This window comes from Sapajus apella, unplaced genomic scaffold, assembly GCF_009761245.1.
Source record: "Sapajus apella isolate SASKATOON/1434 unplaced genomic scaffold, GSC_monkey_1.0 scaffold52, whole genome shotgun sequence".
Taxonomy (NCBI): domain Eukaryota; kingdom Metazoa; phylum Chordata; class Mammalia; order Primates; family Cebidae; genus Sapajus; species Sapajus apella.
Genome location: NW_022436992.1, coordinates 11,921,829 through 11,945,384, shown reverse-complemented (window position 1 = coordinate 11,945,384; position 23,556 = coordinate 11,921,829). Strand labels below are relative to the sequence as shown.

General features: G+C 39.9%; 1 protein-coding gene across 2 annotated transcripts in view; it reads right to left on the bottom strand.

The window, feature by feature from the left end:
- The window catches only part of KDM3A (lysine demethylase 3A), a 59,526-nt gene extending 36,701 nt beyond the window's left edge, over positions 1-22,825 (bottom strand). The window contains exons 1-8 of one of the 2 annotated variants that reach the window (XM_032243602.1): positions 22,525-22,825; positions 21,731-21,946; positions 14,177-14,332; positions 12,849-12,959; positions 8,758-8,860; positions 7,384-7,508; positions 7,082-7,154; positions 6,894-6,982 (exon numbers count right to left, since the gene is read on the bottom strand). In XM_032243602.1, coding sequence (XP_032099493.1) covers positions 6,894-6,982; positions 7,082-7,154; positions 7,384-7,508; positions 8,758-8,860; positions 12,849-12,959; positions 14,177-14,332; positions 21,731-21,916 — 843 coding nt within the window. In that variant the 5' untranslated portion in view covers positions 21,917-21,946; positions 22,525-22,825. The remainder of the gene's footprint in view (positions 1-6,893; positions 6,983-7,081; positions 7,155-7,383; positions 7,509-8,757; positions 8,861-12,848; positions 12,960-14,176; positions 14,333-21,730; positions 21,947-22,524) is intronic. The other variant, XM_032243601.1, reaches the window with a different exon arrangement.
- Between the last annotated feature and the right edge of the window lie 731 nt (positions 22,826-23,556).

Sequence of the window (23,556 nt, the reverse complement as noted above, 5' to 3'; positions counted from 1 at the left end):
GTAGCCAAATAAAAAGAAACAGGAAAGGAAAACAAGTGATGAAGTACAAAATGAAGGACTTTAAGGCTGTAAATAAATCATTCCAGCTTTTCACAAAAGTTATGTCTTCCTACGAAGGATCACAAGCTTATCTTTTTCAGACCTCTGAATCATTGTGCCAGGAAAACAGTCAGGTGGAATTACTTTAATAATGCAATGCAGAGGTGAACTTTTAATTGACAGTTTTAAATGGTGGCGGCTTCACATGCATTCACTTTGGCATGACTTGAGTGCCCACCACCCACTTACTGCATAGTTTGGCAGAAGACCAGACCACATAGGACTCTTGAAGGCAGTGATGCCTACTTGGTACCAAGATATGTCTTTGCAATGCAATAAAGGTTGAGGACACACTTCTTACTCTTATGTGGCTCATTAAGTCACAAAAGTCATCTCAAGCTGCAAAAAATATCAAGTTATAACAGGCCTGTGGGCAAAGTTGGGACACCTGTCCCCATTCCCTTTTCAGGTAATTTTATCTTTACAATAATTAAGTATTGAATCCACTTCTTAACAGCTTATACCATTCACAAAAATAAACCTCCCACCATGAAAAAAGAAAGGAGATAAACTCAAGACAACTAGTCTATGGCTGAAACAGGTGAAACCAATTCACCCATTTCACCAGGTTTCTCGCATGTGCTTAAATTTTTAAGTCATATACTTTTCACAATAATCTCCTGCCTTACCACCAAATCTAAACTCGAAGAATCTCCAAAGTTTCATCTTCTAGTTATTAACTTCCAAAGTCTGATGTACAACTTTCATTAATAGTTTTTTTGTTGTTTTGTTTTTTGTTTTTGAGACAGAGTCTCACTCTGTCACTCAGGCTATAGTGCAGTGGCATCATCTCGGTTCACTGCAACCTCTGCCTCCTGGGTTCTAGCAATTATCATGCCTTAGCCTCCCGAGCAGCTGGGATTACAGGCATGCGCCACCATGCTCGGCAAATTTTTTGTATTTTTAGTAGGGATGCGATTTTGCTATGTTAGGCAGGCTTCTCTCCAACTCCTGGCCTCAAGTGATCTACCTGTCTTGGTCTCCCAAAGTGCTTGGATTACAGGCATGAGCCACTGTGCCTAGCCAGCAGGTTTTTAAAACCTCACAGTTTTGAATATATTTATATGTATCTCTACTCATGAATCTTTTTCTCAGACATTTACTCTGACAGCCTTGAAAAGACTAAACAGAAATATCTGAAAAATAAGAATTTAATCACTAGCAAAGTTTTGGCATAGTTTCAACTATTTTTGGGCCCTAAATTATCTGATCATATATTATACTATTTCAGTCAACTCAGTTTTGGTAAAATATTATCTTAATGTTCTCCAGAAGGTGTTATGTTTGGTTTTGGGTGTTTTCTGAGCTTCCTAATCATTTAAATGAGGAAATTAGTTTATTCATAAAGTTCTTTTCTTTATAATAGTTTACAATTCTCTGGTAATCTGAGATTAGTCTCGCAAAGTTTAATTGCCAAATCATTTCGAAATGCGTATTCAAGGCTCAGTTTTACCAATTATGTTTCCTCACATTGATCACCTCCCTTATTCTGAATGTGTTTAGAGTTGATGCACTAATACCTTTCCTTAAGTTACTCTCCCAAGAGCAACATACTTAAGAAATTTGGATGATAAATCTAAGTATAAATTTTTACTCTATATAAGATCCATCAAGCTGCTCAAGTTAAAAAAAAAAAAATCTAATTTCCCATATGTAATCAATAAACCAATAAATCTTGACTCTATTTGCAAAATATGTGTTGAATCTACCCATTTCTTTCCATGCCACCACTACCATCTTTTCCCTAAGCTACACATCTCCTAACCAACCTTCCTTCCATTCTTGTTGAATCCTCTGCATCCTACCCAAAATCTCTTCTACCACACAACAATCTCTATAAAACATAAACCAAATAAGATCAAGCAGTCCACTGCCTACAAGAATCCCATGTGGTCCAGTCTCCTACCCACTTCTTCCCCTCCCCTCCATCTCTTTCACTACTCCCCTTGCTCACAGTACTTACTCCAACTACACTGGCTTCCATTCTCATCTCCTAGTGTTCTAAGCCCTTTCTCGCCTGGGCCTTGTACTTGTTATCTCTCTCGCTACATCATTTTCAGTGGCTGGTTGGTTCTATTTCTTCACCTTCAAGTCTGTTAAAATGTCTCCCTCTCAGAATTTGATTACTCTTTTCTAAAGTAGCATCCCAAAAGCTGTCCCTTACTCTTTATCATATTCCTGTTTACACCTTTCATAGCACTTATCACACTATGAAAGTACTTTTCACTTATTTATTTTCAGTCTCCTCACAATGGGACACATACTCTTTATGAGCAGAGACCCTGCTCTTGTGCCCACTCTGTTATACTTCATAAAACCAAACATACAGTGGATGCTCAATAAATAAGACTGGTGGAATGAACATATGAATGAGTGAATGCTGTTAGAAAATAACATTTTTAAATAGCTATAAATCAATAACTCTTATAAGTTACCTCAAGTGATAGAAACTGATGATCACCGTTGTAGATCAGTTTAGCATACGCTAAATATGCAATAAATATTTGTTGGAAGGAGGGATGGAGGAGCAGAAGGAAGGAGGGAAGGAGGAAAGAAAGAAGAAATCTGCTATTTTTACAAGGGTGATTCACCACACGAAGGAAAAGATTTGGAGAGCAGTAGCAACAGCACAGTGATTAAGAGTATTAGATTTTGGTGTTAGACTTTGATTTGAAATTCAGTCTCTAACACTTCCTAGCACTGTCTTTCTATGAAGCATATTTTATAGGGCTGTGCCTGGCACTAAAATCAATTTTAGAGATGAGCTGTCTTAAAGCAGAAAAACACTGTGAAAATTTTCTCAGTTCTGTCACCCTGTGAAGTAGCATAACTTAGCGTGCTTTTCCTTAAAGAAACTGAAATATTTCCCGCTACAACTTTCCTAAGGTTTAGCTCAACAGGAACAGGACTCCAATTCCCAAACCCGTGTTCATGAGTGCACCTCTGCCCTGGCCTCTGACTCAACAAAGGGTCAAAGTTTCTTCTTACCTGAAGAGTTTTCCCTGAAGGTCTTCTATACCAGTCATGGCAATAGTTCCCCCTGCCAGCAGACGGAGATAATATAATTGAGTGTATGATAGTATTCTAAAAAGGACACTGCTGGCTCACACTCCTCAGCAGACTCTTTCCCAATTAACCAGGCAACGTCGTAACTCTGAGGAATAGTCTGCTAGGCAGAGAAGACCTTCAAGGGGCCAGATATCACTGGCAAACAGGTTTACCTTAACCAAAAGCATTCATCAAAGCAGTCAAGAGTCTTGCCTACCTAATCCAAAATGCCTGTCTTCCAAAGACCACCCTAAAAGTGCCAGTCCAATGCATCTGGGATGTGAAAACACAGTGAGAATCGTGCTGAGTGTGTTACTGTACTCACCTTTCACTCATCGTTTCAAAAACTTTCTTTCCCCTCTGCTCCCTTTATCTCTCCAACCCTCTTAAAATCTAGGCCAGGCCAGTATTTCCAAAAGTTGTCTGATTACAAGAATCATTCAGAATGAAAGTATTTGCCAATATGGAATAATAATTATAATACACTATAAGGGAATCGAGGAGGTTACAAGAGTAACCTCTTGTTTTTAGTTTTAAAAAACTAACAACAACAACAAAAAAAAAACCCAGGCCTCTGTGATATATACAGGGGGAAAAAAGAGATAGGAGGAACGTATTCCAAAATGTAAACAGAGAGTCTCTGAGAAGTATGATTACAAGTGATGATTCCTTACTATACTTTTCTAGGTTAACCAAAAATTTTAAAATGAGACGAGCTTTGTAATCAAAAAAATATTTTCAAAAACTTCTAAAACCTAGGTAAAAATCTACCACCTTCAACTTCCTTTAGAATGACACAACTAGCATCGAGCTTAAGAGCTGCAACACACATTTTTAAAACACTGAATTTAGTTTCTCATTTTAGATGTAGAAGGCAAGAAACTTATCTCCAGGCTACAGGGCAGGCTTATTTTTTTAATAGCTTCTTATGTGCCCAACATTCAGCTCAATGGCACACATAGTATGAGCAATATGCTGAGAAAGATTAAAATATAATGTTCCCTGCCCTGTAAGAATTTGGGTCAAGGAGACGGGATCACATATGTCTACATGCCCACATTTTACAAGTACCTCCTTGAAGGTTATAAATTTACTTGTTCAATCGCCTTTCTCATCGCTGGCACACTCGACACTCTGAAGAACTGGTACCTTCCCCCACAGGAGGTTCCCACTGACCTCGGTTCTGCTTGCACCCCAGATTGATCCCTCCACTATCCAACAGGATACACCATTCCTATTTCCGACCCCTCTTCCTCAGTACATCTCGTAGCTCAGCTCTCCTTTTCATCATACTCCTATTTATACTGACTGACACATTCCCCATGACAGGCAACACCCAACCAACTCTTCCGAACTGCTATTTACCACTTCTAACTCTAGACTGCTAACAATTTCTCTAATGTTAAAATCTGACATGAAGAAATTATTACTTTATCCTGTTTATCTCTCAGCTTCTAATACTATGGATTATTTGACAATATCATCTCTGAGCTTGACATCCTGTGTGTAGTCCTGGCCACATTACTTACCCAGAGGCTTACGACCCATTCCCTTCTAGACCAGAGACCCCTATTCCTCACCAGCTCAGCCCCTTTCTATCCTGAGAGACTACACAGTATCATCAATAATTGAGTGACCACGTCACTTGAGCTTCCTAAGCAAGAACAGTCATGTTCTATGAGGGACATTCCATTTGTTCTACCTGCTTCATTAGCTACATTTCTTTGCTTTCTCAGTCCTAACACCTAGTCTTTCACCAAATCCAATGAATGCTGTCTCCTAAATAGCTCTCTATCCCCTTAGCTATTTCCTCACCTCACCTGTGTTTATGATGGGCAATACAACTAACCCAATCAGTTCCCTTTTTCTATTCTCATCTCCTTCCCTCATCCATCATCTACAAAGCTCAACCAATCCCTGAACTGAAAACCCGGGAACACCCCAGACATTCCCTCTTCATCTGCAGCATAAAACCAAAACTTCCTACCTCTGACCCTGCTTCTCTTTTTCCATGCCTCCTGTACTCCAGCCACAGTGAAACATTTGCCCTTCAGCAAAGAAGACACATCCTCCCTATCTGAGAGGTTCTGCCCAAGCTGCTTCTTGAGGCACCTGCAGAGCTCCTGCCCAGAGCATTCCCCTGGCACTTGTGGGAGCCCTTTGGAAGTCTGTCTTCCTCACTGTCCCATGGACACTGAGACAGGAACTCCAGATACCTTTCAAGCTCCAGGACCAAGTATCCACTACACAGTGAGTACTTAATACAGTAATTGTGGTATCTTGAATGGATGTACTTTAAATTACCTTGTAAACTTTAAGGCAAAAATGAAAGGCAGTAAGCCTAATTTCCATAATTACCTCTTCATTCTTTCATAAACAACCTGAGCCTCCCCTCAAGAGGTCAAAGCCTATTTACCATTCAAAGAAAGACAGAGGCTTCAGACACTTTGGTTTACAAAGCTTTTGATAAATTATCAAAGTTCCTGTTGCCTATATACAGGCAAAAGATTCAAAAAAGCCAATTAACCATCCTAGCTACATAGGCTCAAGTGTTGGTGTGCACAGTGCTAGCTTTGGTTCTAGTCGATGCTGTAGTCCAGTCGGCCCTTAATCAAGAAACCTAGATTTATTCATTGACCCTGGCCCACTCCCCATGCCATTTTTCCTGGCCTTGCTCCCTGAGACCTCAAGGTTCTCTTTCAAATGCTGACAACAATCTTAACATTAGTTTGGTCAGTATTTAAATTTTAAACTCTAGCCCGAGGCAGAGCATCATAAAAGTGTTTTTGATAATTATAACACAGGAATCCATGTGACAAGTGCATTCGGATTCCTAAGGTGCGAAAAAGTTATTTGTACTGTAACAGATCCTAATGATTTAACTCACCTAAAAGAGAAACAGTCTTGGTCCAAATGGTATCAATTTCAGAAAAGAATTAAATCTGGTACTTGAACCCATAGCAGTATTCACAAAAGCCTCTACTTTTCCGGACGGAAATTAGTAATGGCAAACCAATCACTTCCCTTGAAATACTAGTATACTTGTTTACCCAATCATAAATGCCCAATCAAAATTTCTTATTATTAAGAAGGTGAGGGTCCCATTTCAATACCCAAACTACTCAGAATGCTAAGGCTCCCTCCCTCTTTTCGTGCCAGGCATTGACATGCACAACTCAATTTACCTTTAAGAACACTTCCACATGGCGTAATTGTGAAATCTATTGAGAATCTCCAGCAAATACCAAAAAATGAAACTTAACATAAAATAGTAAACCATAAACTTATATTATCTCCATCTACTTCAGTGTAGAAATTATGGCCAAGATCTGGAACTAGCAAAGAAGAGCAGACAGCTACATAACACAAAAAAATTGGCCATGCAGCCGGGGGCTCACTCACGACTGTAATCTCAGCACTTTGGGAAGCTGAGGCGAGAGGATCGCTTGAACCCAGGAATTTAAGACCAGTCTGGTCAACATAGCAAGACTCTGTCTCTAAAAAAGCCACAAAAATTAGCCAGGTGTCATGCATGGCACATGCCTGGAGTCCCAGCAACTCTGGAGGCAGGAGCTCAAGGCTACAGTAAGCTCTGATTGCACCACTGCACTCCAACCTGAAGCCTATCTCTAAAAAAATAAAAATGATTAAATAAATAATTAAAAAAAAAAAAAAAAAAACACTAGCCATGCAATGTTAGAGTTAAGGAAAGCTTTATACAAGTGACAAAGATGAATAAAGGTTACCTCAGAGCAAGATTTTGCTTGTTTGGAAACTAGGGTCCCATTACTCTCAGAAGACTTGCGTTTTACAGCTCCAATTCTTGCAGAATTACCTAAAATATTTAAAAATAGGTAAGTTGGCTTCCCCGTCTCTCTTATTGTGAGAAAAGCGAAATAGAAGAAAAAAGATTTTAATAAATAACATATCTTACCACATGTCACAAGGTTATCGTGTACAACTTCAACATGAATCAGTGATGGATCAACAATTTTCAGTGCTGGAATCTTAAATAAAACAAAGATACTGGAACATAAAAAATGCTCAAGAATATATTGAAAATCTGTCTAATTAACATAACAATAGGAGTTTATGAATAATTTCTTCTTAAAACAATTGTAATTATTTCTACCCTATAAAATAATAAAGATATTTAGTGCCTAAAAAATCATAAATGCTTGGTACAGTCATCATGCTCTGCTGAGTTATCTTACAAGGAGTTATCGTTGTCTTTACCTCCTCACAGTTGACTTGAAGAGTTTTTGACGCTGGGTTTCCATTTACAACAGTTGCTGAAAACCACTGAGTAGAAGGGTCCAAGCTATAAATTTTTACTTCTGAACCAACTAAGTTTTTGTCACCTAAAAAAAAAAAAAAAATTCTTAGAGCAATTTGCATTATCTCCCAATAGCACTATCATCCAGGACAATCTTTTCCTAAGTCTTTTTTTAAAAAACGCAAAAGTAAACATTAAAAGAATCACTATAAACATAAGATGAATGACATTTCAGAAAAGCTGGGAGAAAATTTAAACTTTTTATTTTGGATCAGACCAAAGTAGTACTAGACAATTCATCAAAACCTCATTCACTGTCCTGTGTGGGTTTAGAGGAATCAAATTCAGGAACCCCCACAGAAATGCTATGTCTGATAATTTTTAAAACACAGAAAAAAAAAGTAAGATTGTAGAAACTCAATAACATAAATGGGAAGGTAAGGCGTTATCAAATTAATGCCTTAGCAATTTTACAAGGCTGATATTCCAAATATATCAAATTCCACATCAAAATATAGCTGAGCTTTAAAAATACCCACTTCACTGTTTTGTTTTTGTTTTTATACAGGGTGTTGCTCTGTCACCCAGGCTAGGGTGTAACAGGATAATCAGGGCTCACTGTAGCCTTGACCTCCTGGGCTCAAGTGATCCTCCCGCCTCAGCCTTCTGAGCAGCTAGGATTACAGGTATGTGCCACCACACCGGGCTAATTTTTTAAAAAGTATTTTGTAGAGATTGACGTCTCCCTGTGTTGCCCAGGCTGGTCTTGAACTCCTATCCTAGGTTCAAGCAATCCTCCCACCTTGGACCTCCCAAATTGCTGGGATTACAGGCTTGAGCAGCTGTGCCTGGCCCTACTTTACTTTTAGTTTCCTTTAAACCATGAACTTTCCAAAGTTCAGAGATTTTAGTATCAAACACATTTTATTAATTTTAAATTTTAAAATTCTTAAAAATTTATTTTAGAAAAAAAAGTCAGAAATGGCTGGGCATGATGGCTCACACTTGGCAGGCAGATCACTTATGGCCAGGAGTTTGAGACCAGCCTGACCAACACGGCGAAATGGTGAGACCTTGTCTCTACCATAAATACAAAACTCAGCCGTGTGTGGTGGTACACACCTGTAGTCCCAGCTACTTGGAAGGCAGGGGTTGCAGTAAGCCAAAACAGTGCCACTGCACTCCAGCCTGGGAGCGAGACTCTGTCTCAAAAAAAGAAAGAAAAAGAAAAAAAGAAATTTCAATCAGCAAATGAATGAGAGGCTAAACCCTAGCTTCTCACAAGCTAATTATTGGTCAACTCATGAACTATCACCACTAGATAATGCACGTACCTTTTAAAAGATGGCTTTCATCTAAATGCTTCACAATCAAAGCTTGAAATTCTTTACTGACAATCTGATTATCCGTAAGAGAAAGTCGAAGATTGTTTACATCCTGAAAAGTGAAAGATCATTAGAGTAACAGTTAATAAGAAAAGCTATTTAAATTCCAATGGGCTATTTCAATTGGTTAATCAAATAGGTTAAAGTAGAGTTAACAAACCACGTAATAGCCCAAACCATTCCAATTCCAAATGGCTCAAAATGTCCTAAACCATCAAATGATCACAGCTATAAAGCAGACTGAAGTAAAGTCATCCCAAGCTAGAAGTATGAGAAATATTAAGAGTGGCTCAAAGCATAATTTCAAATACAACTACCTTTGGCTCTGGGAAAATAATAAGCAAACAAACAGCTGGTCAATCCAAGCAAAAAACACTCTGTATCCTAAATATTGGGGATGGGGAAATCACGGATCTAAATCCAAGGAGCAAAAAACATAGATAAGACACACAAGAGACAGATGTATGTGGTCAATTCACTGCAATTACTGTTTGTTTTTTTTCTTTTATATAACAAACTGCATGTGCTATATAATACACTGTGTAATCTCCTAGCAGGGGCAGATGACCATAACTGAGAGTTTACTTTATTCATCAATCAGAAAAATGTTTCCTTAATCAATGTTCTCCAAACTTTCTGACACATCGTAAAGATTAACTCCAGAGGTACACATATCTCTTTCCATCAAACTCCACTGATAATGGGCAGCTCTTTTTTTCCATGTTCCCAATAGTGAACCCATGGCTGTGCCCAGTGGCCACTCTGGGGATGAGCATGCATGCACCCAGGATGGCAATTTTAGAGAAAATCCTGAACCAGAACCCAGCCTGGTTACCTAGGCCAAAACCCTACTTTCTAAGGCCCATTAAAGCTGACCAAGCTTTGGCTCCCTTTCTGAGAAGAAACTGCTATTTTTAACAAATAACTCACTTCACACAGATGCATTTAACCTGACTCGCATTACAAATGCACTCTTTTTTACAAAAAGGGAGGTGGGGGGACCAGAAAATGTGAATGAATAGCCTAAGGCTTCAGAGTAAGCCAGTTCTGAAACATTCAATTCTTGGCAGCAGCTCCATTCTTGGCACTACTCCACAGTCTTCTGGCTTTGTGTGCACACCCAGTTATGATAAATGTAATACAGAAACTGTCAATAGGAATAACCTGCCAAACCGAATTCTAGCAGGGCAAAGAAAAAAGTGCTAAACACAGAAGCCCTTCCAATATAAGGCCTTTATGCTTTTCTGCCACTGTGAAATGACAGTGACCAAGAATGGTTCATCCATTTTTCCCACTGGGAAGGATAACTATTCTGTTATGGAGAGCAGCTGTGCTGGAAAAATGTATTTCTTTTGCCAAGTAACATTAGACAAACCTAGGGTCTTCATGAGAGACCAACATTAATTACCAGAATGGGTTAGTTTTTGTTTTTCTCTCATGCATGCATTGCTTATGCAATTTCAAAAAATTTAATTGTGTTCCCCAATTCCTACTACAAGATGAACACGTACATATTAATGGAGAGAGCCGCAAAGGGCTTCGATAAAGTAGAAAAATATTAGGCTGCCCAGAAGAGTTTTAGAGCTCAACAAGTGTGAGGTAGTTGTCCAGATACCTTATCTTTTTCTCACCCACAGATAACTGAGTGAAATTCAATCTAAAGACAGACTCTAAGTTTCAGTCCCAACTTTTGCACATGCCAAATGATTTTCCGGTGCTCTGTGTATTTAGAGCAAGTATCCTACTGGGGTAATCACATCCCACAACGTGGAATTTTGTACAGCCTGATGTGATCACCCATATATACGAGATGATTCTCTGAAGTACTAAACTTTGAAAACTCATGATCTGTAAAAGTCAACATCACCAATTACAGTTTTCCCAGTTAATTATATATTCACATTGTATTAATAACAACATTCACACTGATGGCTCACAGCACCACTCCCTAAGAACAAATATAAACTTAATAATTTAGATGTTTCTTTTTCAATCCCAAGAAACAAAACTAGAGTTCTACCTTAACTGAAAAGCTTAAATACAGGAAAGATGCAAATTCAGTAAACAAAACTAAGAAAAAAATTCCTTTTATCACTCAGTAAAGCAAAACATCCACAACCTCCCTGCATATTACTTGATTTCTGCAAGCAAGTCATCTTCCTTTTAAGGCAAGAAAAATATCAAGATGGGTACTTAACATATGAAGGTAATTTGTGTCTGAAATTAACTAAGTGAAAGCATCTTCCTCTGTTCCATTTACTTAAACATTGTAACATAAGATTCAGGTTATAAACCCTTTTTTCACTCACTTTCCAGATGATGGAAGTATGGATGCAACTCAAGTAGAGGGAAAGCCAGTGCTTTGGGTTTCCCAATACAGGCTCTGCACCTCGTTAACAACAGATCCCAAACTGTTTTTAGCAAATAGGTTTCATAGTTCTATACCCCAAAGAAACAAGTCAGGTATGAAATCACAAAACAGAAGGGGGTAAATAAGATTATTAAGCTTTACGAATGTTATCTAAAAGATGAATACTATAATATAAACATTATCCTGAGGGTGGTGATCTGTGGAGGTAAATTAATCTGTGTGCTCTTCCTCTTCCAATATTTTCATAACAAATAATCACATGGGCAAGACCCAGGAGCCTAAATGTGGAAAAAGATGGGAGTTTTACAAACAGTGTGTGTGTGTGTGAACGCACACATGCACATGGCACAATCTATTCTCATCATTTGCAGTATCTGCTAATAAAATGTTTTTTGCAGCTTGCAAAAATCTGAACCATTGCTCCTAGGGGAAAACAGGCGTAGGTTCCTTCAATCCTCTGGTCACATTTTCATCAAGCAATTGACACACAATCTTGTTTTATGTATTTCTGTTGAAAGATATCTTATTTAACATATACTGCTTATGCACTAACCTTGAATTCACAGCCAAAAGCACTATAACTCAAAGATGAACGAATCTTATCTAACATATGTATTCTGTTTGTTCTTACGACACATCACAGCACTTCTGCACTGCTTTTGGGGGCTATTTTAAACAGTGAACTTACCAAATGAAAAAAAAAAAAAAAAAAAAGCACAAAAATGCAGCACTAAATAGATGGCAAAAAGCACACCTGTTATACAGCATAAGTGAAACAAGGCAGAACATCACCTTATTTGACCTTAGCTGGGAGCTGTGAACCTGCATCATGCAACTCAAATTGTTTGCAGCTCTGCACATACTGGTGAATGACCATGAACCACCACAAGTATTAATTTGGGGTTACAAACATATTTTAGCAAGTAGGTAAATTCACAAACATAAAATCTATAAATAATGAAGATTGCTTATATATATGTATGCACGAGTGTATATATATGCATGCACATATATGTATATAAGTAACAGTCTACTTTTAAATATTATTTTCATATCACCTAACTGTTTCCACACACAAACACCATCAACTATGGTACTCTTGTCCTTTCAACCATAAATGGACAGCACTAATCCAAAAGCTAACATTGAGGAATGATGCATAACACCTAACTGCTGATGGAACAGGTTCTTTTCTGTTAGGTATTGAAAATAGAGCAATCAACATCAATACAATTGGCCACTATACTGATGAAAAAACACAGATTTTCTTCCACTTCTGCCACCCCTGAGATAGCAAGACTGACAGCCTACTCAACATGAAGGATAAAAACCTTTATAATGATCTATTTCCTTTTAATGAATAGAAAACATATTCTGCTTATGATTTTAATAACATTTTCTTTTATCTAGCTTATTTTATTGTAAGAATACAATATGTAATACATATACAAAATATATGTTAACCAACTGTTTATGAAGAAGGCTTCTGGTCAACAGTAAGCTATTAGTAAACTTTGGAGGGAATCAAAGTTATACGTATATGTTTTACTGTGCAAGGTGTCAGCATCCTTAATACCAACACTGTTTAAGATTCAACTGTACTTTACTTCTCATGTTAAAGGAGTTCGTATTTCTGTTTCTATGGTTTACTATGGTTTCTATGTTTTACCTGTATAGGCTTCAAAAGGTCTTTAGAAAGAAATACTCTTTGTTGATCTCCCAGAAATCGAATAGAAGTTATGGATCCCAAACCAGCTTTGTCCAACAGAGGTTTGTACATCTAAAACAAAAGAAAACTTTAGCATCGCAAAGTTTAGCACTTTAGCATCGTAACTGCTGTCAGCATAATTTTCTTAAAATAGGAACTGGCAATTTTCCATACACACAGAAAGTGACAAAGCCATTAAATTTTTTTATTTACTGCAAGTTATCTCATAACAATTATGTAGCTACAGAGCATGCAATTTTTATTTAAACCCAATAATTTAACCCAGATATGTTAATGACTCCAGTTTGGGAGTCAGTAACATATAGGACTGGATCCACAGATTCATGGTTTCCCAAAAATTTATGTAAAAAATATTTGTATGCATACTTTTCTGGGCAAACAGGCCTGTGTTTTTAGTCAGTTATTAACAACTGGGGAAAAAAATACAAACAGCAAAATAAAACTTTAACCACAACCCTACATCTCTCAAGAATCTTCATAGCCCTCTTTTCACTTCTGGTCAAAATCTTAACTTTGCTGACACCGTATGCAGGGCCCTTCACAATCTTATCAGCCTTCAACCATTCTCCCAGCCTTTCCAAACCATCCAGATCTGACCTTTCCTCCTTGAAGCACCAGCTCAAGTCCTATAAAGCCTAAAGTACCCTCTCCAGACAGTGCTCACTCTTCTCTTCGATTGCACCACACTTTACGATGTGGATAATGCACAATCATATACTGACTTATAGCATCTCTAAAGACAAAAAATTTAATAAGCCAGAGGAAAGCTTAAAGATCACAAGATCAAGACTGGAAACCCTACAGGGAGCAAGGCAACGGCTACTATTTGGCTTCAGGCTATTGCTGCCATAAGAAAGTGTCATAAGGCTTCAGTGTTGCCAATATCTTGTAGATTTTTAAAGAGGCAGTGGAAATCTAGATTTTTAGATGTATTCTCCACATTTTTTAAAGTAGGCAATTAATTCAAATTTTCTGAAATTACTGTGAGGGCCAAACCAAACAGATCTGTATGTTTGCATATGACTGCTGGTTTCTGCCTTCTGACTTAGACATTCCCACTACTACCTCCATCCCCATTTGTCAAGTGAACATGAGATCCAACAAAGTCAAGGGACTTGCCCAGAGCTGCAGAGCTCCTAAAAGGGCTGACAGGAGATCCTGGGAGCTTTTTCTAACTTTCTGGCATTACATTTATATTTTCCTTGTTTTACCCATAATGGATAAAATGCCCTCTTCTCAGCAGTTCAATAAGCCCAAGTTTTACTCACTATTGCAGGCCACTGTACAATTCGTTCAGAAATTTCAGGTGACTTTCGTTCCGCTAAAACCAAGTTATGCTCTACTAAAAACGCTCTCCTTAGAAGACTATAGACTTCTATCCATCTTCTTTTCCTCCAAGATTCTCCATCAAATTCCACACACACCTAAACAGACAAAATTAGGGAGGGGGGAAACAGATTCCATTTATAAAAAATAAGCATTACAAATGCCCCAGTTGAACTATACCTTTGTTATTCTACTTGAATCATTTATCTGGATGCGTTCTCCTCCTCCCAGCTTCCTCACTTCCCTTCATAGCCCACAATAAAATAATCATACATGAACCAGGCTTTGGCTCCCAACTCACTTCGGGATATAGAAGTCAAGGGCTTTTTGGGCCAGTCTTTGTCCCTGAAGTAACCCCCTGGGAAGCCCAGAAACCAAAGAACCTCTACTTAGCAGATGTTTACATATATAAATTAGACATGTGAACTTTTGGAACTGGAAGACAAAAATTTGAAACTCAAAAGATGAACTTAATAGAATTACACTGTAATTCTCTGTTGACAATATAAGTGGATTTAAGACGACTCCTCATCACCACAATTCACCACCTGCTTTTGAATTCCTCTGGAATGAGTATAATTTAGTACAAAGCCTAATATATAGCGTATTTTCAATATCCTTTTCAGTCGAATTATCTAAGAAATTTACCACAGAATTTGGAGTCTAAAACTACTTGTTTGGTTACACAGAAATGAGTGACTAATAAATATAATGACCACAGAGTTTTTCAGAACTACCTCTAGCTTCTTACATGAAAGTTAAACTACCATGAAATACTGTTTTCCAAGTAATTATAATGTTTTCTGCTTCTGACCTGCATAACACTTTGAACCCTAAGGCTACAGTTCTTACAACCTGTATAAATATTTCAAGACATTAAAAAAAATCAGTCTAAAAGTGGGCTTTGGGAGTGATCTATGAGTAGGAACTGTTTATAAAACCATAAACGCCAAAGTCATACAAAAGCACAGAAACACTCTAGCTTCCTTAACCCATTATGAATATGCTACCCCTTAACTTATTCTGGGTCCTCTTTAATGCTTTTTGGATTCTACCAATTTCAATAGTCCCTTAACTATCAGGGTAAAAATAACTATTTTTTTTTCGATTTAAAATTCCTCCTCTTACTAAAGAGGTCTCTCATTTTGGTTTCCAGGAATTAGTTAATATATCTATCCTCTATCAAATCTGTTCATAATTTTATAGACATCACTCATATATCCCTTTTCAACCTTCAGTGTATTAACTAGTTAATGTCTATTCATCTGTCAAAACATAATTTGTAAATCCTTTCCTCAAACAACCCTTCCCTTACCAAAGTGCCTCTCTCCCCCAAGAGAGGTCCCCTCACTAATTGTATTCAAAGTTTTTTTTACTTTTCTGTCTTAGCGCTTACCCACATTTTGCATTATTTGTGGTTAACTGATTGACAAATAAATTCTAATAGGTCAAAGTCTGTCTCTGCTTTTGCTTACCACTGTATATTACTGGTATATGAAATCTAATCGGCACTCAAATACTTGTTAGAACAGATTAATTAATAAATTTCCCTCTGAATTGGGTTCCTATCTTATTTCTCTCATCTGCTGAGAAGGCACTGAATTCCCACATTAGCCCCAATCCCAAACCTTCTCCAGTCTACAGGATAGCTCTTTAAAATCAATGAAATCTAAGATCTACCCTACGTTTCTCAGCCAACAAAACATGCATCCCTAACTTCCCAGGTAACTTTGCCTAGGAAACAACATATCTTCTTGGTATTACAGGTTTTAACTTTGCAGTTATTACTGAATACTTTCCAAATCAGAATGAATGCAAATATGTGAACGCTCATGTGGCAAGGCCCATATATGTTTCTCCCTGGTTATATGTATTCTATCACTGTAATGAACTAAATGATCTTTCAGAAAGGTGGGTAGAGATAGTTTTCTCATCTATCAGCAATGTGGTATAAGAGGAATAAGCACACACAAATTCCAGATCCAGATTCAGAGAGATCTTGGTTTGAATTCCAGCTACACTGAATCTCTTGGAATGATTTTACATATATAAAATAAAATACGATTACAAAGGAAACCAACTAACCTGCACCCCAAGTTAAGAACCCTCACTGAAATCTAAGTTCTCTCAATGTTTTCAAAATGAAAAAAGTAACACCTATCTCTCATTGCACCATTAGGCATATTTTAAAAGACAGCGTATGTAAAGTGTCCGGCAAGACAACTAGATACTTTTAAAACCTCTATGGTAATTTAAATCTTAACTTTCTCAAGGTATCACTTATTACTTTAGGAGTAAGGGAAAGAGGGTCTTCAACATCATTATCTAATATCTATTGAGCAAAAAAAAAAAAAAAAATCCAGGATTAAGATCTTAAATAGTTTCCCAAAACTTAAGCAACATCACAGTTCTTACCAGATCATTATCTAAAGCTTAAGATAACCCTAAACCAAAAGTTAGACAGGGTCCCTATGCATATCCCAATTTTTGAGTGATCTCAAAAAAAAAAAAAAAAAAAAAAAAAGGTTTAGCCCCTTAAAAACAATTTAAGCTTATGACTTTCAAATATTAGGCTGTGTTAGTCAAAAATTCACATTATCTTTGGTTTGGAGTAAGATGACTTTTAAAAATATATAATAAAACCAACAAGTTGTAAGCTTTCTTCAATATTCTCCAAAAGTTTCCAATCAAATCCGTATATGTCAGTCAGGCACCATGACTCACACCTGTAATCCTAGCACTTTAGGAGGCCAAGGCAGGAGGATCACTTGAATCCAGGAGTTCGAAATCAGCCAAGCTAATGTGGGGAAACCTTGTCTCTACAAAAACTACAAAAATTAACCAGGAGTGGTGGTGCACACCTGTGGTCCTAGATACTTGGGAGGCTGAGGTAGGAAGACTGCTTGAGCCCAGGAAGTCGACAGCCTGGGTGACAGAGCATGACCCCATTTCCAGAAAAAACAAACCATCTTTCATTTGTGCCCTGCAGTCTGAGGTTTTACATTTAAGGACATCCCCCAAAAAAGCCTCTTCTGCAGACATTTCTATAAAAAGACATCTATTTTATTTTTTGAGACAGTCTCACTCTGTTGACCAAGTTGGAGGGCAGTGGGGCAATCTCAACTCACTGTATCCTCTGCCTCCCGGATGCAGGTGATTCTCATGTCTCAGCCTCCCAACTAGCTGGGATTACAGGTGTGGGCCACCATAGCTGACTAATTTTTGTATTTTTAGTAGAAACCGGGTTTCACCATGCTGGCCAGGGTGGTCTTAAACTCCTGACCTCCTGACCAGGTGATCCACCCATCTTGGCCTACCAAAGTTCTGGCATTATAGGCGTGAGCCACTGTGCCTGGCCTAAAAAGACATTTAAATTCAGTAAGAACTAAAGTGACCTGAGCAAGCTTATGCAAGCTGACAGATATAACTAGTTTCTATTCCAAATTGTGTTATTTCACCCACGTTGCTTTGGCCCGCAATGAGATGTTACTCAGGCTGTGTGACTTCAGAGGCCAAAGAGTCAATTATGATTCACTACCTATAATTTTGGTATCTCTTCTTTTGATAGCATATTTTGCAAACGTGTACCTTATTAGCCTATGACACACCTTGACCAAATGCTGGATATTTCAGATTTTTCAAGTTTCATGTTTCCCCAACAGTAAATCTCTTTATATGAATTAATATTATATTCAATAAACTAGTATCAAAATCTCCCACTTTTACATACTCTCATCTCACCTGAGTATATGATTCTAATAACCATCAGAAAGACCATGGAAAATGTTTCCAAGTTTAAAAGTAGGAGCATAGAATGACAGGGTTTCTGGTCAAGAAATTTTTAATTAGCTGTCTATTCTATGCCCCATACTACCATGCAGAATACCACTTAATTCACTACTCCACAAAGAAATTAATTCCTTGTGCTTCCATTTATATCTTCTTATGCTGAGATGTTTGTCTAAAATCCCAAGATCTGGCATTCAATTAAAAGGGGTAAACAGTTTTTATACTGTGCTAGTTTTTCATGTTACATGGCTTGACTGGCAGGAGAATCCACTAACACTGAAGATCCAATGGTGTGCAAAAATGAAAGGCTGGGCATTGGTCAAGGCACACAATTGCTGACAATAGCAGGAAATGGTACATAGATAGCAAGAGCTACCTACCTGCTAAGGACACCCCTAAGGACTAAGAAGTGGCATTAGACTCAAGGAAAAGGTAGGCTTCAAGGAAGAGAAGAACAAGTTAAGGAACAGGGCATTCCCAGCATGTATAATGGGAACAAAATCAGCTAGGAAGCAACTCATTTCATACTCAAGTAGAAAGAGCAACTCATTTCATACTCAAGTAGAACAAAAATAAGATTAAAGCTGTCTTTATAGCCCCATCTAATTAAGATCTGTTGTTATTCCAGATGAAGAGAATGCTATTGCCTCATCAGTAGATTCTTTCTAAACTGTTTCTCCATAGAAGAGGTAACAATTTTATGATCTCTTCACTTATTCATTCAAATATTTGAGCACACACTACATGCCCAGCAGTGTTCTAGGTGCTAGGGATATACAGGCTAGCAAAATAAAATGTTCTAACCTTGCTCTACCTGAATATTAAAGCCTAGTGTTTAAAGTCTGGAGACAAACTTGGACAAGTTATTTAACTTCTTTGAACCTCAGTTTTTGACACTAAAAATGTAGTTTACCATCTAGGATATTCACAAGGATTAAATGAAGGAATTGCCACATAATAACCATTAAATGATTTTTTTTCTTTGTTGAATCCTGATGCAACCATTTAATAATTGTTATCTACTATGTTTATGTCTTCACCTTAACTTTTCTGTAACGACTACTAGACACAGTATCTTTTTGTCATCTAAGTCAGTGATTTTGTTACAATGTCTCTCCAAGCGACACAAAGTTAACAAGCCTTAGCCTCATTAATATCATCCTTAACTATGCAAGCCAGTCCAGACAGACTTGTATTTGCACTAAAACTAGAAGAATGGTTACATACTACTTCAATGTTATTTATTCTTATTCATCTCAGTCCCTTGCCCCACCTCCCCAAAAACTTAATGCCCCTAAACCCAGGCATAAGCATGGTCTTAGTTACTTGGTTCCTGTGCATTTCACCAAGCACAAATTGGTTTTGGTATTTTGAGCCAGGAGTTCCAGACCAGCCTGGGCAACGAGATCCCCGCCCCCAACTCTAAAAACAAGGTAAAATAAAATCCTATTTTTTGTTAAATGCAACGTGGCCCCCAAACTTAACATCTCCTATTCAACTAAGGAATGCAGCGATAAACCATGACTAGAAAAGAGTGAGTAGATTGGCATCTTACATGAGGGTTGAATTGTGATGTCTACAAGTAGGGCCAAAATCCAACCTAGCCAAAATTTTCTTGACATGAATTCCCAGTTGTCTCCAGGTTAGGCACCAAAGTGCAGTGGAGAAGACACACAGCCAAATCTGGATTCCCAGCCTCCCTTAGTAGCTAATTATGCAAATCTTGACAAGATTCCTTTTCCTAAATCTATTTCCTCGTTCTGAAAATGAAGATATCACCACCTCCTCAAAGGATGGGGGTGGAGGGAGAAGACTTAAAAAATACATACATGTAAAGTTCCTCCTAGATCGCTTGCCTAACCTAATAGGTTCTCAATCACTGCCAGAGTCTAGGGCAGGGAACGCCTAGTCTCTCAACATCTGCCAAAGAACTAAAGACTGGAAAGTTTAAATAAGATCTTGTTTCCATTCAAATCACATAAAAACAAGTGTACTAGAGAAAATTTTACTTGGCAGGTGAAATAAACCACAAAAAGCATGACTGAAATCTAGTAGACAAAGCCTATCTTATGTAGAAAGGTTATAAGCCCCAAACAAAAAGGTTGGCCATTCTTGTAGCACAATATATTCTCTCTATAAATGTCACAACCTGATTTGGCAGGAGAATGAGTGGAATGGAGGGAAAAAACCAAACCTCACAGCATATGACAGGAGCTCTGTTGTGGCACAGCTCTTGATTACTGGCTGGATGGTTAAGAGGGCAGCTTCTGGAGTGAAACTTCCTGGGTTAGACAAAATACAGGCTATCAGGCTATGTCAATTCCTAGGTATGTGTCCTTGGCAAGGTGCTTAAGGTCCCTCAGGTACAGTAGTTTCATCCATAAAACAGGGGCAATATTAGTACCTACCCCCAAGAACTCCTATGAGGATTAAACGAGATCATAGTTGTGAAGTGCTTGGCATACAGTTAAATGCTCTTTGGTCACTCCTTCTTTTCAACTTGAGACAAGGCACAACATTGAAGTATTAAAAAATACCTAACAGCATACCCTTTCCCCACAACTCTGCAGATAAATACCGGTTTAGGCATGCACTGTCACCCTGAATTTGTTCAAATGAACAGTTTTAGAAATCAACATATCAACTGCCAATGCTAAAACTTGCTTCCTTTATTTGACCATAGTTTAAGAAAAAGCGAAGATGATGACCAAGTGAAGATACTGAAACACATCCATTACGCAGAGTGGAAGTATCTTCTGTTCTGACAAGCTTCCTTCAAGTTACCACCACTTTGGAGCCTTTGTTAGGAACCTTTCTTCAGTTATTTTTGCACAAAGGAGTCTTTGTTGGTACAATGGCTTCCTCACTGGTTGTTCCCAGACAACCCTTTCACACCAATACTTCTATTACGGAGGACAATCAGAATTCATCTGTCTATGAAAAGATCTAACAGAAAAAGGTTCTGAGTGTCATCATGATTAAAAAAAAAAAAAATCACTGGCCGTACTTGTTCCCAATTTTCTTCCTCCTCCAAAGCGTCCAAGTGTAGTATTTCTAAGTCAGTCCTCCAATATCCCATATATGGGACTGCTCCACCCCACTCCTCCATATATGGTCATATCCCACACCCACCGAGAAGCTCATCACAGAAAACCAGGAACCCACTCCTGCCCTGACCCACCATATACGGACAAATACCCACCCTAATACGCCAAACAGAACTTAAGCTCCTCCCTCTACACTAACTTCATTTTTAACAAGTCAAAGTTTTTTGTAAAAGTTGAGTGAATAAATTAAGAGGAGCAAACAAACAAAACTATCCAAAAGCACTTCCAAGTACTAACACCCTCAATTCTTAATGACCCCAAACGTCACCTACAGGTCCAACCTAATGCTAACAGAAACACCCCTCCTCCTTTGGAGAAAATATCCGACAGTCCTAGTGGGACACAGCACCGGCATTAATGAAGCGTGTCTGAACAACTCTAAGCCCATTATTAAAGTCAGGCAGCCAAGAGCTGTGGGCCAAACACACCCCGGCTCTACACAACCATTCCAAAGACTTTCAAGGTCTAGCTTCCTGCACCTTCAGATCAGATGCCAACTTTCTGGTCTCCGTTTTCAGAAAACGGAGGGAGGGGGCCGATGGTCGCGTTACCAAGGTAACTATGAAACGTCCGGCGGCTGAGGCCCGGAGCCGGCTGTACCTTCAGATCTTTCTTAGTAACGTCGGTGTGGGAGACAGCGCGAATGGTCCCGGAGAGCCAGGGCCACTCGGCGACGCGCTCCACGTCCCAGCTGTCGTGGCCGCCGTCGCTGCCGTCGGCTGCGGACAGACTGAGAAATCGCTTCCCCACCAATACCGGCCAACTTTCTCCGAGCGTGAGCACCATGGTCTCCACGCCTGCAGGAAGGGCTCCTCCCTGCAAAAACACAAAAACAAAATGCGACGGGGGCGGCCGGTGGGAGGGGGCCGGGCGGAGACTGCGGGGAGGGCGGGCGGAGGGCGCCGAACCCGCGCGAGGACGCGGCCAGCCCCGGGCGGACCCGCACCGAGCCCCTCTCCTGCGCCCTCCCGCCCCCCGGCGCCCTCCCCCGCTGCACACCCGGGGCCCAGCGCCGCGTGACCCTCGCTCTCGCAAGTTTCGCTTTTCCAACACCTCAAACGCAAACGCAGAGGGAGTGAAGGAAGAATTATCTGCGGCTCGAGCGGATTTGAAACTGTTCAGCCCTCATCCCCAAAAAGAAAAGGCCCCCGGTGCAGAACGCTGATCCGGGTCGGCCGGGTCCCCGCCCCGGGTGGCCCCGCGAGGGAGGGTGGGCGAGCCCGCGATTCTGCACTTGCCCCGCCGCCCCGCCCCGGCGCCCAGCTCCCTGGCCCCCGACCCCCGGGCGCCTGTCCCGCGGGCCTGCGCCGCTGCCAACCCGCAGAGGGGCCGCGCGCTCAGCGCCTTCACCTTTCTTCCCCCTGTCCCCGCAGCCGAGGCCGCGGCGCTCTTACCCCGCCTCCCGCCTCCCTGAGTCACCGGCGACAGCCGCCGTTTCCAGCCGCCCAGCCGACTCCAGCACTGACTTGGTTCAAGAGCTCTCACAAGACACGCACAGCCTCCCGGACCCGCCCCCTCGGAACCGCTTCCGCCGCTCATTGGCTGAGACACAGGAGCTGGGCGAGGCTCCGGGGAAAACAGACTATCACCATTGGTCAGCCTGGTGGGGGCGGGGCCAGAGAAAAAAACAATTCCTTGGCTGCCTCCTCCCTTTCCCCTCCCCCTTTCGACTCCCGGGCGACCCCCATTAGGTTAAAGTACACACAGAATAAGCGAGAGATCCCTCCGCCACAGGCCCATTCTTTCCATTTGTTGCCTCACTGTATGCAAAAAAAAAAAAAATCCCGCGAAATCGGTTATCAACTTTGAGGCCCGAAGGAAAATTGCCGTGGCGCACAGATAAGACTGAATGGAGACACCCTGAGCTGTAAGTGTCTATTGGATTGTTCTTCAAGTGCGTAGGCTGTCGACCGAAGACGAGCCTTCCACTTGGCGGAAGAATCTCACAGGAAAGGGTGAGGGCGGTGCAGAGTCAGCGGGGGAGGGAAGGGAAGAGAACGTGCGGTTTCAGGCGTACTCAGCTAGAGGGAGGAGCAACAGTGCTCTGGAGGCTCGTGCGCAGGCGCTTCGCCGAGCTTGGGCTGCTGGGCGAAATGGCCGCGGGAGGCGCAGGCGCACGTGGTGCTGATCATGGAACTCCTAAAGGCAGCCATTTTGAAGGATAAATGAAGAAAGGCATGGAGTCACTGGATAATGACGTTCGTTAAATCTGGAGCAAAAGAGACCTTTATGTACAATCTATAGTGGGATATTTTTTTCTCTAAAAAAAATTGAGAAGGTATTCTGAGGCTTACAAGGAAATTGAAAGTAGGTGAAGGCCATAACGAATGATGTAAGAGATGAAAGAGAAGGTGACTTTGAAGGACAAAGGAGTTAAGAGGTGATTGTGTGCTCTGGACTTGAAGTATTTTGATTGAATGAAACAG